Genomic DNA, 17563 nt, shown 5'->3' on the forward strand with positions numbered 1-17563 from the left:
TGAGTCTTGAGGGAAGTTACTCATGTCTTTATTACCTCTCTCTTGCCAGTGGAGAGAGGCAGGCTCCCCCAGAGGGCAGTTCAGTTAGACATTAAAGCTGAGGTGAGTAGCCCATTGAGTGTTTTGCTTATGTTCTGTTGTGACTTGCTGAGAGTAATAATTCCTTGTCTAACAGACATTTCCGTCTAGTGATATAGAAGCTTCCTGAAAGCATTGAGGATAGGGCATTTTAGGTTCCATTTTAATCCCTATTGATAACAGTTTGGTTGTGATCTTATTTCTTTTGCATAATGTATGTTATATTGTATTTCAGTATTCTGCAAGCAGGTGGTTTCATAGCTCTTGCTTTTTACTTCATCCCTTAGGTTGATATCCTTTCAAGAGTTTGTGGCATTTGAATCAGTCCTGTGTGCTCCAGATGCATTGTTCATAGTAGCCTTTCAGCTGTTTGACAAGACTGGCAAAGGAGAAGTTACTTTTGGTAAGATTGTTCTTAAATATACATTCCTAATGTAAAAATCTCTACCTATGCCAAACTATTTCACCTTCTATTTACTGTAGGAGATGCAGTGATTGGCAGTGGAACTACACTAGTGCCAAGCAGTTTTATGTCTGAATTCTTTTAATCATTTATGTATGCACAGTATGAAGCCAAGGTCATGGTAATTATCATGGTTTTCTCTGGAGAACTGGTCACTTCTCTTTTTCTCTTCCCCAACATGCTTGTGCAGGTCTTCAGAAGAGCAGTGAAAGGTGACTAGAGGAAATGATTGTAAAACCACAGGAAAGTTTCCAGAAGACTTGGGTGAATGTTGGGTCTAAAATTATCCTGAATTATTTTTTGTTTAAATTGGCTGTATTTCAAGATGGCTGAATTTTAAAGCTTAAACATTTATTCGATGAGATTTTACAGTAATAAATTATTTATTACATGTCCCCTTGCTGCCCCACCCCACCAAATTCAGGTTGCGTTGGAAGTGTGGTGTTTGCACTGATAACATGAAAAATATTCAGGCCAGTTAAAAACTTTATTAGGGAGACTGTTTATTTCTAGATACCATAGAGATGGCTTTTGATATCTGTAGGAATATCTGCCACCTGCCATTCTATCTGGAAAAAGGATTCAGAAATTATCAGTTTTAATAACTTCTGCTGTTGAGTTTGCTCTTCAAAAAGTATTGGAGATTATTTTGCTAAGTACCTAAACTGTATAAAATTGCTATTTCTAATCTACATTTGGACATGGTTATCCCTGTGTATCAAGTTTTATTAATTGGTTGTTAAACAGTTTTAAGTAAAACGAAAATTGGATGGTGTTGACTCTGTCTTTCTGAATATATGGTTCACACATCCATTGTCCTTTCCTAATATTCCCCACCCATGTTTTTATGCTCAGTTAAAAAAACCCTTCCTTTCCATTTGAACTAACAAGGTTCTGTTATCATTGGTTGAAGCATCATTGTGTTCATTCTACCATCTCCAAAAATCTGTATTTGAAGTTGCAGCAGATGAGAAGACTTGCTGTCTCTTCTTGTGTCTGTTTTGTTTTTCATTACTTCGGTTGTCTGTTGAGATTGTGAAACACTTACTTTTTGTGTGCAATGTTTTAAAAGTTACTACAGATGCTAAGAGATTTGCAAGAATTCCAGGAAAAATTTCTGCAGATCATAACCTTGATGAAGGAAGTATTTGTGGCTTTCAGTCTTGTGTTTGTGGACAGAGAGGCAATGAGAGATGCTGTGCTTTTAAAGCAGGAGGGAGTGTGCATTTTGCTAAGGTTTTGTTCCAGAGAAGACAAGCCAGGGTTCCTGGAATGCCTGTGATGTGCAGGTTCTTGTCTGCGTCAGAGCCTCCGGTTGCTTGGAGTACTCATTAATAATCTCAGAATAACTGTAGTCGTTTGATCTGAGTGCTGAATCAGTCCGACTTAACTTTTAACTCTTGGCATTCTTGTTCATATATTTCCTGCTGTCAAGTGCTTCCCTTGGGGTTTGACACAGTGAGTCAAAGGATTTGTTTGGCATTTGAAGTCCATTGAAGTCTTTCTAGTGATGAGAGAAAATCCCATGCCAGGCTGTATTTAAGATATTTGAAAAAAGGAGACAAGCCAACATTGGCAGAACCTCAGATAGCTTTCTTTTAATTCATTCGTCTCCCCCTTTGAAAACCATAAATGTATTTGTAACTTCTGTATAGTACCTTGTGGCTACTACCCCAGCAAATGCCTGGAGTGAGGAGAGTGGGAGAGCTGTCTCACTGTTGTGCATTCTCAGCAGAAATGGTGATCTTTAGGACAAAGCTATCTTTTTTCCTGTCACAAGGAAAAAAAAAAGTTTTTTTAAAATTAAAAAAATAGCATTGTGAAAAAAACCACCTAATATTTTCATAATTACTAAAATACTGTCCTGTAGCTTTGGCACTCAGTGCCTTAGTCATACATCTTTGAAGTTAATTATGAGATCTTTTTCCATTCACCTGAATGAGAGTGGGATCAAGTCCTTATCAAGGTTAGGAGACTTAAACAGGGGTTTTGTATGCTGTGGAATTATGGTGTGAAAAGAGCAGAAGAAAAGGGAAAGGATCGTTTTTCAGTATACTGCTGTTAAGTGTAGTATATCAAGGATCTCATTTTAAGTCTGTATCTCATTTTTTTTGGTAAAGAAACAGCATGGCTTATCTGTGCAGTCACTGTTTTTCTGTACAGTAAAATAATGGTGTAAATATTTTAGCTTATACCAAACAGAATATAGGCCTTCTCAGCTGTGAACTTCACATTTTCTACTAAGCAAATTGTCCAAATCTTATTCTTCCACAGCTGCACTTAGCTTGGCACCTTTGTAAAATGAATTAATAATGGACTTTATGTCAACGAGCTTTTACACTGAATGCCACATCCAGGCTGTGGATATTCAGAGAAGTGTTCTGGTTAAAGAAGTTCTAGTATTTAACGCTTTGCATGTACTTTTCTTGAAAAATGCTGCACTATTATGTTAGCTTCTGGATTGGAAATGCATTTGCATTTTAGCCATACATTGACATCTCTACAATTTTAAATGTTTCACTTCTTTCAAGTTGAAAGTTAACTGTGCCTGGTTCTTTGACAGGGCTAATATCTATTTAAAGGGCTGATCTGCAAGCAGTGTGGGTATGTGGAGGGGGGGAGAAGTATTTCTAGTTTTTTGCTTTTTGAGGTGAATTAAATAGCCACTAGTAAATTAGTGGCCGGTGCTTGATTGAGAGTACACCTGGCTGTTGCATCATGTCTTAGATTTACCTGCTGCTGAAGTGTCAAAGCTTTGACAGTTTGCAAGGAGTTAAAGCTCTCAGCAGGAAAGTGAGAGGAAGTTTAGCTGGCTTTTAAATTCGAGGCAAAGAGCAAACCATTGCTTCTTGCTGTTGAGTGTTGACAGGCACATAAAAGCTGATAATGTAAGTCCAGGGGTTTAAGAGACTTAGTAGAGTTGCTTTTTTGTCGTATGACTGTATTTTAATGCCTCATTAAAGAAGCTGAGCCCTTTGAAATTCTTTACTAGATGGCATTTAAAAAAGGCAAGATGGTTGGATAAAAATGTCAGTGTTTAAAAACTACCTCATCGTAACCTTCATCTTTAATTTTGAATGGGTAAATGAAAAGATGGGACCTAACAGTTCTGAGCAGTGAATACCACAGCAGTGATATCCACAAACTGGAGCCTTCCTTATCTGATATCAATTCTCACAGCCCCAACAAAGGGCAAAATAAGTATTGTCCATGTTGGTTTTGCTCACAGAGAAAGGAAACAAAAAGAGATGAGGTTGCCTGAGTCTGTGCTGCTAACCATCGTGAATCTGGCTTTGGAGATTTTAATTCTGATTTGTTTTAAAGTAGAATTTTCCACCAGACATTCTTGCTCTTGTTCTTAGTGAAATGTAGCTGTGGTATACTATGTGATTTTATGGTTTTGGTTTTCTTTTTTAAAGGTCCTCTAATTCAATCTGAAGCTCTGTGCTGCACTACTTTGAGAAATATGAGTATGATGTAGAATGTCAGTTCTTTAATTTTAAAAAAAAAAGTATAACAACCTCCCCCAACCCACCAAAAACACAAAGGAAATGGGGAATGCAAACCCCAAGTTTTTGTTTGCTAAACATAACAACTGCAGAATTGAGTAATGTATTCTGCTTTTGTCTCTAAACAAGACTTTATTGACATATAGGCAGCAGCTATTGTGGGTCGCTGCTTCTGTTATTAATTATTTCAGCACAGTTCTTAGATAAACACATTATACATCTTACTAAGCATTCTTGTTTGCTTATCTGATACTTAAATTGCCTGAATACTTGTTTGTAAACTTTCTAAAAGGACTAGCTCTTAACAGAGGTTTAAATAGCTATACAGCTATTGTGATGAGCTTCAGAGTTTTTTCCTCTATGATAATGCTGTAAGACTTTTTCAATATGCAAAGAATTGTTACAGGAGTTTCATAATTGCTTTCATGACGAAAGAATTAGGTTCAGATTGTGTGAGGCAGCTCTTGCTTTTGTTACAGAGGGTTATTTATTTTGTGCTTTGCACTGTAATTGCTGATATGACTTGGTTCTTCTTATAGAATCTATAATTTTTTTTATTTCTTGCACAACACCTAGCTTAGTGATGCCCAGCGTGGTACAGTCAATACCATATAAAGCAAGGAAAAGCGAAATCTGAACCAACAAAATAAATTGCTGGGGCTGTAAGCTTTGATCACTTGATAAACTGCAATATTCAGTATTTATTAGTGAAATTTCCCTTGCTGGTTCAAATTGCTTAGAAACCATTTGTAGCTAGTGATGTGTTAGCTTACACATCACAGTTTCACCTATACAGTGAAACATGTTGGTTTATAAATGACAGCTGCCTAGATATGATGATTCCAGTTGCAACACTACAAATGGAAAACCTGTTTAGTCTCTGATGTTTTTTGTTATTTGTACTGGATTTTGCACAAATAATTGCCAGTTTTAATTGTAAGAGGATGTAAAGTAGACTTTTTAGTATATTTGTTTTCTTCAAAATAATTTTTGAAATCTTCTCTGACTATTTTTGGAGAATTTAATTTCTAGACATATGTCAACTTGGCAAGTTTTTGTTTTGTTTTTTTACTTTTAACTAATGTTACGTAACCAGGCAGACTTTGATGCAGGCATCTTAAGTAAAATGGAGCCTGTTTAGATACAAAATGAATCTGTCATTCTAGATATTATGAGAAGCTTTGTCCTTTTACACTGCTGGGTTTCATTTGGTCAAGAAAATGCAATTTAGTTTTCTAAGTCATCCATGACTGAAATTTGGTGTTTCAGTTTGTTCTTTGTTATTGGTTACGATCTGTTGTTTTGTTGGGAATGATCATAGAATCATCAAACAATTCAGGTTGGAAGGGACTGTGGCAGCCGTCTGGTTCAAACCCTTGCAGCATCATCAATACGAGGATGGTCTGGGGACAACATCTAATCAAGGTTTTACATATCTTTGAGGATGGAGATTGCAGCCACCATGAGCAAGCATCTTTCAGTGTTTGACTGCTGTTATAGTGGAAAATAATTTCCTGAGGCCTGTCTGGGATTGTCTGTGTTTCAGCTTGCATCCATTGCCTCTTGTCCTTCCACTGTGTATCTCTGTCTTCCCTTTGCTCTCCCACTGGGTGACTTAGACAACAATGAGGGCCTCCTTTAGCCCACTCTTTTCCGGGTTAAGAAAACCCCATTCCATCAGCTGTTCCATGCAAGTCACATGCATTATCCACCAACTACCTTATATGGAGAAAATAGAAGTGATCCTTTATTTTAATTAGCCAGGTTGTGCTGTTTACCTTGATGAAAGTGGTCTGATTTTTTTAATTATTATTATTCAGAGCAAAAGGGATAAATTTAATTTTTATGCCCACGTGGAGGCTAGTGCTTTTCAAACTTGAGGTCTTTGGGTGCTGGCAGTTTCTTGCTCACTTCTAAGGAGGCCAGGAAAGGTAATAAAGAAATGTAAGGCTGTTGCCAGTAAACTGATGTTATGGATCTTCACAGCTCAAGTAGAAATATTTTTAAGGGAAATGGAAAAATTTTGAAAACCCCTTAAGTAAGCCAATAATGGATGGCTTACTTAAAAGGATGATGAGGATGATGGTACTTTTAGAAAGAGCCTACTTTTGTTATTGTTGTTGTTTTGTTTTGGGGTGGGTTTTTTTGTTGTTGTTTTTGTTTTTGCTTTTTTGGGTTTTTTTGTGAGTTTTTTAGTGGTATTTGCAGTGTTTAGCACAGGTAACAGAAGTGCACACATAGTCAAAAATCAGGGCCAAGAGGAATTGGATGCTGTATGGATATGTCATGAGGAAGTGAATTAGTAGGTTTTAGATATGACAAGAGCACAAATAACCAGAGCAGGGGAAAGGTAAAAGGAAAAAAAAAGTGAGAATAATTTCAGCAAAGGGGTGGGAGTTGAAGCTTGTTATGGATATTTTAGTTGGGAAAAATCATGAAGGCACAAGCATGTTCTAGTGTTTTCATTAATGTAAAATTAACCTGTACGACTTTGCTGTCCTTGTTGAAAAGTTTGGATAGGGCAATGAGGTTATAACCAGATTGACTGAGTTTGGTAGCTAGTGCCTCTCTCCTGAGAAGGAATGCATGCTGAACTTTTTGTTAGGATTTGTACTGGACTTTATGGTTTACTGGGGGCATTTGGGGAATTTATGTTGTTGTTGTCTTCTTTAAAGTTTGCTTACAACATCTGAAAGGCATTTGTTTACCAATACTGGTCTTAATCTCACCTCTGTGTATAACAGGTGTTGTACAGCCTTTGTTACTTCTTCCAACCACAAAATGGATGTGGTTCACATCTGAACAGAAGTGACCACTTTTAGTGGGAGGCTCCAGTCTCCTGCTTCACTGCCCTGCTGTGACTGCCTCCATTGGGGCTGTCGCAGTACAGCCTTTTTTCTGCCTGGAGATGTGCCAAGTCAACCAATACATTTTCTAAGGACAGCTCAACAAATACCATAAGTTTTTTCTTTCCATTCATGGACTCCAGGTGTTAATATGTTATCTGGAGGTGAAAAACCATGGTGAAGGCATCCATTTTTTGATATATGTGGAGCTTTATTGCACTTGTTTAAATGATCAGCTTTTACTACAAAAAGAACCACTTTGATTTTTGGAACTTTTAGAATTACTTATGAGCAGTGTTTTCTGAACAACTGAATGTAGATACATACGAGTATCAGATTGGCATGCAGGTATTGTATGGTATCTTGTCAGAGATCTGAAGAACTGCTCAGAAGCTATTCCAGTTCAGTGGGTCAAAAATCCACTTTTTATGAAAGGCCAACTGTAGATTTGCACAATTGACTATAATGGCTCCAATTTTAAAAGATAGAGGTAACAGAGAGCACTTCCAGTTGGTGGGATAATTCAAGAATACCACATGCTCAGATGGCTAAAATATTGTGCTTTCTGTTGCTACTTCATGCTACTTAAAAAGAAAAAAAATAGGTGTGGAAAAGGTGGGAACATGCCAATTTGACAGTAAGTTTCAACTATATGAGGTCACTCTTTGGTTAACAGTAAGCTGAGGGTTAGCCATCTGTATATCCTGTTGGAAAAAAAAAAAAAACCCAACATGATTACTAGGCAGCATTTAGGGAGGAACCAGAAGCTTCCACACCAGAATATATTTAACGTGTCAGGAGCAGTATATCACTTTAAGCTTGTTTTTTATCAAGATTTTTTTTTTTCCCATCCCCTTTTCAAATTGTCCTGGAATTGCAGATTAGAAGGTAAAAACTTCAACAGGTTTTAGGAGTTTGGAAGATTTTTTGTAATTACAGATTTTAATATGAAATTTTAGATAGCAAAATACACATATTTTTGTGGTGTGTGTAATTTAGTTTTCTAAATTGGAAAATCTGCTGTTACCTAGCAGTTAATGACTATTTTTTCCTAACATTTGGAATGCAGGACCTGATTTGATAAGCTGATAAAAGAAAACAAAACTGAGAACGTGTTGGAAGTGCTCAAAGTGAAAATTACAGTTTAGATAGATTTGGGGGTAGATAGTTAGACATTTTAATTGAACTAAAATAGTTTTATACTAATACAGTACTGTTGTGGGAGTACATTTTGTGGTGTATTTGAAATTGAAGTATTTAAGTGAGGGAAAATGTATGTAAATGCTTTACGAGAAATTGATTTAATTTTTTTTCTATCACCTATCTCAGCAAAATAGCTGTTAAAGACATAGAGCTCTCAAGTCTATGCTGGAGAGTAAAGTGTAAAGTTTAGGATAATTTCTTCAAGGTGGGAGTTTGCTTTTGTCACTTTAGTTGGTATATTAAATTGCTGTAGGAAACAATCATGTGACTTCTGAAGTAAATTTTTATTCCTGGACAACTGAAGTGAAATCAGCCCCTGCCAGTGTTAAAAAAAAAAAAAAAAAGTGTTCACTCAGTCTGGATTTTAAGTCCTGTGTTTTTAACATCTCCGTGATAGGGAAGACAGAAACGAGTCCAGATGATGATTTCACTTGCCCACATGGGGCATTGACTTTGATATGACAGCTTTGGTTACACACAAGCAACAGTGCCTTATGTTAAGCTGCAAAAACCCCTGCTTGTCCATTAAAATTCAGCAATAGTCCGCAGTTGGACTAGCTCAACATAGTTGAATTGGTTAAAATTATAGTTTTTAGTATTTGAGTTAAATGTTGTCTTTGGGAATTTTCTATGAATTTGGAATAACTAGTCCTATGAAAAAATAAGCTACCTACTTACACAGGCCTGCACATACACAGAAAATTATCAAAAGAAGTAAATTCTGGAGGATTTAGGTGTTTATATGCAAGTATATGCAAGTATATATGTGCAACCACATTTTTCAGGTGCAGTTGAAACTGATCTTGGTCTAAATAGACCAGGTGGACTAATGGAGGGTTTTGCACTTTTTTGAATGCATCTTTTTTTGAAATGGTGGTGATACTACATGATAGAGCACAGATAAATTGCACTGACCTGAGCTGCTGTCTTTTTTCAAAGCAACCCCTCCACCCTTCTTGAGTTGTGTAATATACACCCATTATCTTTGAATTATGTGCTCCATTTCTACCCTACCAGCTTCACTTTGAGTTTTCTACCAGATACTTTCCTTGTCATATTTTAAGAAGGAAATAACCTAATTTAATTTTTTTTTTTTAAATTCAGAATTGCAAAATAGGCTGTGGTCCATGTTCTGTGAGGAATTAAGAGGAAGTGAAAGTACAGAAGTACAGCATTAATTTATTATTTCAGGGCTTCTAACCTGTGGAAAAAGGTGGCTATGACAGCCCTTCCTGCTCTTACTGCTTTGTTGAGGGAAGTTGGAAGGGTGAGTACCTTTCCTTTGCTGTCCTTAGTAATCAGACTATTTCAATATGTTATTTAGTTTACAGCATGGCCACTATAAAGCTATTTCAACTATTTCCTCAATAAAGCAGTGTAGCGGTGAAGAAGGTGATTGTAGTGGTTGTACATTCAGAGTGTACCTGTTCTGGATGAATATGGATAAATGGAAAACCCAGCACAGTACTTGGGTTACCAATTGTTCCACATCTTAGCTGAGCAGATGTGATGTCAACATATGTTTTCCAAAATAAAAGTCATCATTCTAGAGGATGGAAATAAACTCTAACTAGCTGTGTTTTGAAGTTCATAACACTAAATAAAAACACAACAAAACAAAAATCCCAAACAAAAGCCAACCCAAACCTTGGATAAACCTCAACAATTTCAGTAAAACAAGATAATACAAAGTATTGTCACTGGAGTATTTCTGATGTGCATATATGCACATATCTCTGTACACATATGTTTTTGCACAAGTTTATTGTACTTCCAAAATGTTGTAAGTCAAACAAGTGTGGTAGAATGCCAGTTTCGCTGAGCAGGGATCTTGTTTGGAGCTAAGGCAAAAAAAGAAGGTGTATGCCCAGTCAAGGCAAGGTCAGGTGATATGGGAGGAATATAGACAGTCTGCTCACCACTGCAGAGAGAAAATTCGTGTGGCCCAAGCTCAATTGGAGTTGAAGATGACCAGTATTGTGGAGAAAAATAAAAAGTTTTTTTAAATACACTAATTGCAAAAGATAGTTGACTTATTACATGATGAGGATGGTCACCTTACAAACAGGGACATAGGCAAGGCACAGATGTTTAATACTTTCTTTGCCTCTGTCTTCAACACCAGTGATGGGCTAAGAAGGTCCCAGTGTCCTGAGCTGGAGTACCGTAGGGAATGTCATGAAACTGTGTTAGGGGAGATTTAAGTCAGATTATAAAAAAAGGTTCTTCACCCAGAGCATGGCTGGGTACTGGAACAGACCCTCCAAGGTAGTGGTCACAGCACCAAAGCCTGACAGAGTTAAAGAAGCATTTGGACAATGCTCTTGGGCACATGGTGTGACTCTTGGGGTGTCCTGTGCAGGGCCAGGAGATAGACTTCAGTGATTGTTGTGGGTCCCATCCAACTCAGGATATTCTAAGATTCTGTGATTTTATTGTGTCCAGAAGCAGCAAGAGCTGCTCCACCAGGCCGGTGATGCTGAGCTGAGTGTGGGTGCCAAGAGGCTGGGACATGGGCACAGCTCTCACTGATGAAGGGTGCAGTCCCACACTACTTGAGCACAGACAGAAAAGCAGGTCTGGTGACAGTGACCAGGGTCAGCCAGACAAGTCCATAGGGATGAGGCAGATCTGAGGTAAGGCTGGGAAGTTAGGTCATGGGGTTGGGGTCACCAAGGTGCAGGCAACCCTACAGCAAGCCTCAAGCAAGAGGGATAAAGGAGCTGAGATGAGGCTTCTCTCACCTCTTTCTCCTGCAGCGCTTTGCCTGGCCCCTTATCCCTTGTGCATGTGCCTGAGTCATGGGAAAGAGGTTGCAGAACCTGGTGGTACACTCAGGGTCATGGAGCTTATGGAGAATGTGGAGTTGTTTCATGTGGTCAGTGAGGACCAAAGCCTGTGGAAATCATTCTATTCTCATCTCCTCTGGGCTTTAGGTGAGGTCTTGCTTGGTAGTTGGCAAAGGGCTGGGGTTTTCTAGTCATAATGTTGAAACAGCTACTCTTATCAAAGCAAAATTATTTTCCTCTTTGCAGGAGGTAGCTGGTGTTCTTCACAGAAGCTGTTATTACAAATATCATCAGGATAATCTCATTTTTTTTCTCAAGGCCCAGGGTTTTGGTACAGGTTTTCTATACCATGTTCAGATAATTTAATTGTGTAAAGGAGTAACAAATAAAAAATGTATAGAACATCTATAAAATAGAGCTGAGGATGACAGCATTTTTGCAAAAATTTTGCAGCTATTTTGTAAGGTCAGTGGGATTTTTGTATGTGATCATGAAATTTTTGAGATTGTATTGAGATTGTATTAACTTTACTGGACTTGATGACTGTGACAGTTTGAGCCACATTAGAAATCCAAAGTCCAATTTCCAGGCTTCCCCCCACCCCTTCCCACAATTTATCTCAACACCGAAAAGAAAACTTTCAGGCAAGAGGCTTCTATAGGGTAAAGGGGAAGTATTTACATTTATTTTACACAAATAAATACTATACAAGCTAAAAGCATATATATATATATAATTATACATTTCTATCAGTCCCTTCAAAGCTTCTCCCTCAATTAGTCCAGGAAAAAAACCTTTTCAGGCTGATAGGTGACCAGTCTCTCTCTCGTGGGAGCGTTCGGGGCCCCTGAACACTCCCCCACCAACCTTCAGCTGTTTGCTGCAGTTCTTTCTTCTTCATGAAGTCCAAGGTAGCTTTGAGTCTGTCCTCTCATACCTCGGTTCGTAGGCTGCTGTAATGTAGTCAATTTATCAACGTACGCATCCTGGAATGTTGATTCCTCCTCCGAGTTTTTGGCTGTCCTCCGTTTAGATTACAGCAAAGACATCCTTCGGGCCTTTCTTCGGTCTATCTCCAATTTCACCTGGGATTCTTCTCCCTGGCGCCGAGCCACTTTCGTTATCAGCCCGTGCACTTGGCTCTGCTTCAATGCTGAGCCTTGCATCCACTCCCACTCAACAGTGAGAGAGAAAAGCCCCCTAGCCTTGGCCACAGGCAGTTCAGTCCAGTTATACACTGTCCCGAGCATCCCGCAGCTGCAGGGGGTGGGAAGAGGGCCTGGCCTCCTCCCTCTTACCTCAGGTGTTGTGAGTCGTGTCCCTCACAAACACTCACTCCAAATGCTGCCTCTAACTCTGGCCTAGGCAGAGTTAGGGGGGCCGCAGGGCTCCCTGTCCCCCATCCCCCAAAGGGGGAAGAAGGAGACCCAGCCACCCCCTGGCCTTCTACACCCACACACAGCAGCAGACACAGACAGAATTGCCAACAGTTTCTAGTGGTTGTGTATATATGACTTTTTTCAGCAGAAGCGAACAAGTTGAACTGTGATTGGCCCTCCAGGGAACACTGCTCTGGCACTCAATCACCTCTGAGCCCCCCGGCTCTCGGGGGGGCCAGTCTTAACCCATGACAATGACACTGTGTGAAAAATACATATCCTTGCAGGAATAAATAGTTTGAAAGAATTTCAGATTTTATATGCCAGGTATTTATGGACTGTACACAGTAAAGATTTTACTAACTTGTTCTGTCAATTGACTTTTCTTAAATGTAAAATACAGTGGGATAATGACTTTTAGTTTTTTCCTTTTAAAATTTAATATTTATAAATCCAGATTTCATTTGGGGAATATTGATGGTCCTTTTGTCAAGAGTGTCTTAGTTATTCCAAAGCATGCTTTATTTCTATTATACTTCTTAATCAGGAAATGGAATGTCATAAGAATGAAAATGAAATGGAATCACAGGAATGGAAATTTGAATGCAGTATGGTTGGTTGTACAGTAAGCATTTAAACATACACATCAGTACACTGCAGAGAAGAAAGTCTCCAAGACTTAAAGGACCAAAAATCCCCACCGTAAATCAGCAGGCAGTTCACCTGGAGGGAAAATAGAACAACTCTTTCATACAGTGATCAGAAATAAATGACAAGGTAGCTATTTCTTAGTTAGAGACCATGCAGGGAGAGACAATTATTTGTTTTAGAACCTTGCAATTTATTTTAAATTTGAGTTTCAAAGTTGATTTTTTTTTAAAGATTGATAAAAGTGATGGCATGGATTTCTAAAAATGAATATTTAAAATCTTCAATCTGTTGTTTGTTTTGCTTTGACAGCTCTGGTTCAACCAACGCAAACACACATGGTTGTAATTTTTGCTAGCTTTAGATTTTTTGTTGTGCTGTTATGGCTCTTGACACTGAAGCATTAACATTTTGCCTTTTTAAAACTAAAGCAATTAAACAGTGTTTTAAAATGTATTTTAAAACTTCCGTTTATCAGATATTTTGATTAAATACTGGTTTAGTGTTGCACAGTTGCCCAGTTCCACAGTTGTGGAATCTCCGTCCTTGGAGGTACTCACAGAATCACAGAATGGGTAAAGTTGGAAGGAACCACAGTGGGTCACCTTGTCCAACCTCCCTGCTCAATCAGGCCATCCTGGAGCACATGGCACAGAATTGTGTCCAGAGAGTTCTTGAATATTTCCAGTGAGGGAGACGCCACAATCTCTCTGGGCAATCTGTTCAGTGCTCAGTCACCCACACAATAAAGTTCTTCCTCATATTCAACTGGAACTTCCTGGGCATCATTTTCTGGCCGTTGCCTCTTGTCCCATTGCTTGGCACCGCTGGGAAGAGCCTGGCTCCATCCTCTTGATACCCTCCCTTAAGATGCTTGCATTGATAAGGTCCCCTCTCAGTCTTCTCTTCTGGAGGTGGAACAGACCCAGCTCCCTCAGCTCGTCCTTGTAAGAGAGGTGCTCCAGTCCCTAATTATCATTGTAGCCCTCCATGGGACCCTCTCCAGTAGTGTCTCTCTTCTACCAAGGAGCCCAGAACTGGACACAGCACTCCAGATGCGGCATCACTGGGGCTGAGTAGAGGGGCAGGATCACCTCCCCCAACCTGCTGGCAGTGCTCTTCCTAATGTGCCCTAGGATATCGTTGACCTTCTTGGCCACAAAGGCACACTGGTGGCTCACGGACAGCTTGTCCACCAGGACACCTAGGTCCTTCTTTGAAGAGCTGCTTTCCAGCAGGTCATCTCCCAGCCTGTCCTGGTACCCAGGGTTATCCCTCCCCAGGTGCAAGACCCTGCATTTGCCTTTGTTCAGACTGTTCTCTGTCCGTCTCTCCAACCTGTCTAAGTTCTTCTGAAGGGCAGCACAACCTTCTGGGGTATTAGCCACTCCTCACAGCATTGTGTTGTCAGGGAACTTGCTAAGGAGGCATCTACCCCTTCATTCAAGTGATTGATGAACAAGTTAAACAATACGGGGTCCAGTATTGAATCTTGGGGTACCCCACCAGTGACAAGCCTCCAACTAGACCCTGTGCCACTGGGTCTATGAGGATGTTGTGAGACAGTGTTGAAAGCCTTGCTGAAGTCAAGGGAGACAATATCCACTGCTCTCCCCTCATCTGTCCAGGTAGTTGTTTCACCAACCATCATGTTGGTCAAGCGTGATTTACCTTTAGTGAATTCATGCTGACCACTCCTTCTTATCATCCATGTGGATAGAGATAGCCTCAGAGTGAGGCGCTCCATCACCTTTCCAGGTGAGGCTGACTGGCTGGTAGTTCCCTGGGTCCTCCTTCCTGCCCTTTTTGAAGACTGGGCTGACATTTGCTTTCTTCCAGGCATCTCTTCTGATCACCAAAATCTTTCAAAGATGATCGTGAGCAGCCTAGCTATGGTGTCAGCTCACAGCTCCGTCAGCACTCATGGATTCATCCTGTTAGGGCCCATGAACATGTCGATGTCAAGTCTGCCTAGGTGTTCTCTAACCCAATCCTCCTTGACCAAGGGAAAATCTTCCTTCTGACGTTCCTTTACCCTGGTCTTCTGGGTCAGAGATTACTGAGGGCATATTCAAACCTCAACTGGCATGGCCCTGAGCAACCTGATCTAATTGGCTGGTGGCTGGACCACATAGCAATCAGATGTTCTTTTCATCACAAATTATTCTGTAGCTCTCTGAGACAGGTTCCTTTAAAAAAGATGTAATAACTCCTGGCTACTGGAGCACACTGCAGCTTCTCTGTTTTGCTGTTTTAAGTGACTTATGGGTAGCTGTGGAACTTCAGCTGCAGGTTTAAGGCAAAAATACATTTTTATTTGTCCATTTTTTGTTTTAATACTGGACTTAGATGATTAGGTGATGATACTGTTAGAACTGAACAATAACTTCGAGTGACTTCTGGAATGTATTTGGATACCTTTTGAGGGTTAAATCACAGGCTAAACATATTCATATTTGTTCATGGGGTATGAATGAATGGTCTTTATTGTCTGAATTGGGCAATCTGACTACAGATGAGACTTGAGACAGTGACATTGTGGTAGATGAATGGGTGATGAGACCTAGCAAGGAAAGAGGGAAAAACACTGTTCACTGAGCATATGTGAGTTTGTTCACTGAGCATAGGAGTTTGTGAACCATAAATAAGTGCAAAAAGGAAGTACAGGGTATGTGTAAAAAGGCAGTGGCAAACAGGATACCACGTCTCATGCCATCAAAGAATCAGTAGAAGCACAGTAGGCAATCTTCCAGTCAGCTGCCTGCACTGTATAATCAAACATGCACTCTGTCAGAAAAGCATCTGGTATTAGTTGCCAAGTCATATTGACATCAATATACAGTATGATTGTGAAAACATCAAGTAGCATGTGGAGTTCTCTGACTATATCTACACTAATGTGGTAGTCTGTGTTTTCCCAGTCATAGCAAAAATTAAGTGTGCATCTCCGGCTTGGGCTGTTTGGAGGGTATTTGTACGTTCATGAACTTCTGAGGCATGCTTTGTAGCCTTTAATCTCTGAAACAGACAAGGAAATGCAAATGGCCTGGATATAGACCTTACTATACTCCTAATTGGCTGGATGAGGTTTTTAGTTTCATTGCTGTGGGTTCCTTTGCCATTTATAATGCCAATAATTAAATATTGTATTTAGTCTGAAACTACCATTCTTTTCACTTGATGTTTGGACATGAGCCAGCCATGTGTGTCTGCAGCCCAGAAAGCCAGCTGTATCCAGGGGTGCGTCATCGGCAATGTAGTCAGGAGGTTGAGGGAGGTGATTCTGCTCTGGTGGGACCCCACCTGCAGTGCTGCATCCATCTTTGCGGTCCCCAGCACAGGAAGGACATAGACTTGTTGGACTGAGTCCAGAGGAAGGACAACAAGATGATTAGAGGGACAGAGCACATCTCCTACGAGAATTGGGATTGTTCAGCCTGGAAAAGAAAAGGCTTCGGGGTGACCTAACTGCAGCTCTCCAGTCCCTGAGGGGAGCCTATAAGAAAGAGGGAGAGGGACTTTTTACAAGGGCATGTAGTGATGGGACAAGGGGGAATGTTTATAAACTGAAAGAGAGTAGGTTTAGATTAGATGTTAGGAAGAAATTCTTTACTGTGAGGGTGGTAAGACCCTGGGACAGGTTACCCAGAGAAGTTGTGGATGCACCATTCCTAGAAGTGTTCAAGGACAGGTTGGATGGAGCTTTGAGCAACCTGGTCTAGTGAAAGGTGTCCCTGCCCATGGCAGAGGGATTGGAATGGGATGGTCTTTAAGGTCCCTCCTAACTCAAACCATTCTGTGATTCTATGTTTGATTTTCTTGAACTGGAATATTTCTTTAAGGCCCCAACCAAAGAGGGTTTACAAGACATAGAGCTGGGGGAGCAAGATGCATTGTTCCTTTAAGGTGGCTAATGTATGATAACAAACTAAAATAAAATTACAGTGGCATAATCAAAGGACACTCTGCAACTTTCATATGTTAACAAGTTGAAGTAAAGATTGTATGGAGCCTGGCTGCATCAAAAGGAGTTTGAGACTACTTTTATACCAGCTAAGGTTTTGCTCTCTCTTACCTTGCATCAGGTAAGAATGCACCTTTTTTTCTCTTAACAAAGGCAAGTCTGGAGTCCAACCAAACATAGCTTTTGGTTAATAGTGATGGTTTCCTAATCTAATCCACACAATATCAGTGTCTTGCTCTGGGGAAATTCTGAAGGTGGGATGAGAGGGAAAGAGGAAGAAGATGAGCATCTGATTTCTGTGTAGAGACAGGTGACAGAGATGTTTTGGGAATATATTTATTCCTCTGAAAAGCAGAGCGGTTACTACCAGGAAGAGACAATCTTTATTTCCTCTTGTTAGCTGGCAAGACAGGCTATTTTCTTCATGCTGGTTGCCATTGCCTTCTTTGTAGAAAATCTGGCAGAAAACAGTTTGATCTTCAATGACATGTGGCAAGGTGCCTCAAGCTGTGTCAGGGGGAAACATCCTAAATGGAAGACTTCAAGTGGAAGGATAGGACCTCACCCTGAACAGATAGACTTTCCCTCCCACTGCCTTGAGAGCAGAATTTTGCTCCTGGAGAATGCTGGCAGACAAGATCCAAGCTGGCTGTGATGGGGCTTGAAGATACAAATGAACAATGA

At 40.0% G+C, this 17563-nt stretch overlaps 1 protein-coding gene across 3 annotated transcripts in view; it reads left to right on the top strand.

The window, feature by feature from the left end:
- SLC25A13 (solute carrier family 25 member 13) overlaps positions 1–17563 on the top strand; it is a 102345-nt gene that overhangs the window by 34366 nt on the left and 50416 nt on the right. For all 3 annotated transcript variants that reach the window (XM_032710344.1, XM_032710332.1, XM_032710335.1), the window contains one exon: positions 366–481. In XM_032710344.1, coding sequence (XP_032566235.1) covers positions 366–481 — 116 coding nt within the window. The remainder of the gene's footprint in view (positions 1–365; positions 482–17563) is intronic.

The sequence above is a fragment of the Chiroxiphia lanceolata genome, chromosome 1, assembly GCF_009829145.1.
Source record: "Chiroxiphia lanceolata isolate bChiLan1 chromosome 1, bChiLan1.pri, whole genome shotgun sequence".
Classification (NCBI taxonomy): domain Eukaryota; kingdom Metazoa; phylum Chordata; class Aves; order Passeriformes; family Pipridae; genus Chiroxiphia; species Chiroxiphia lanceolata.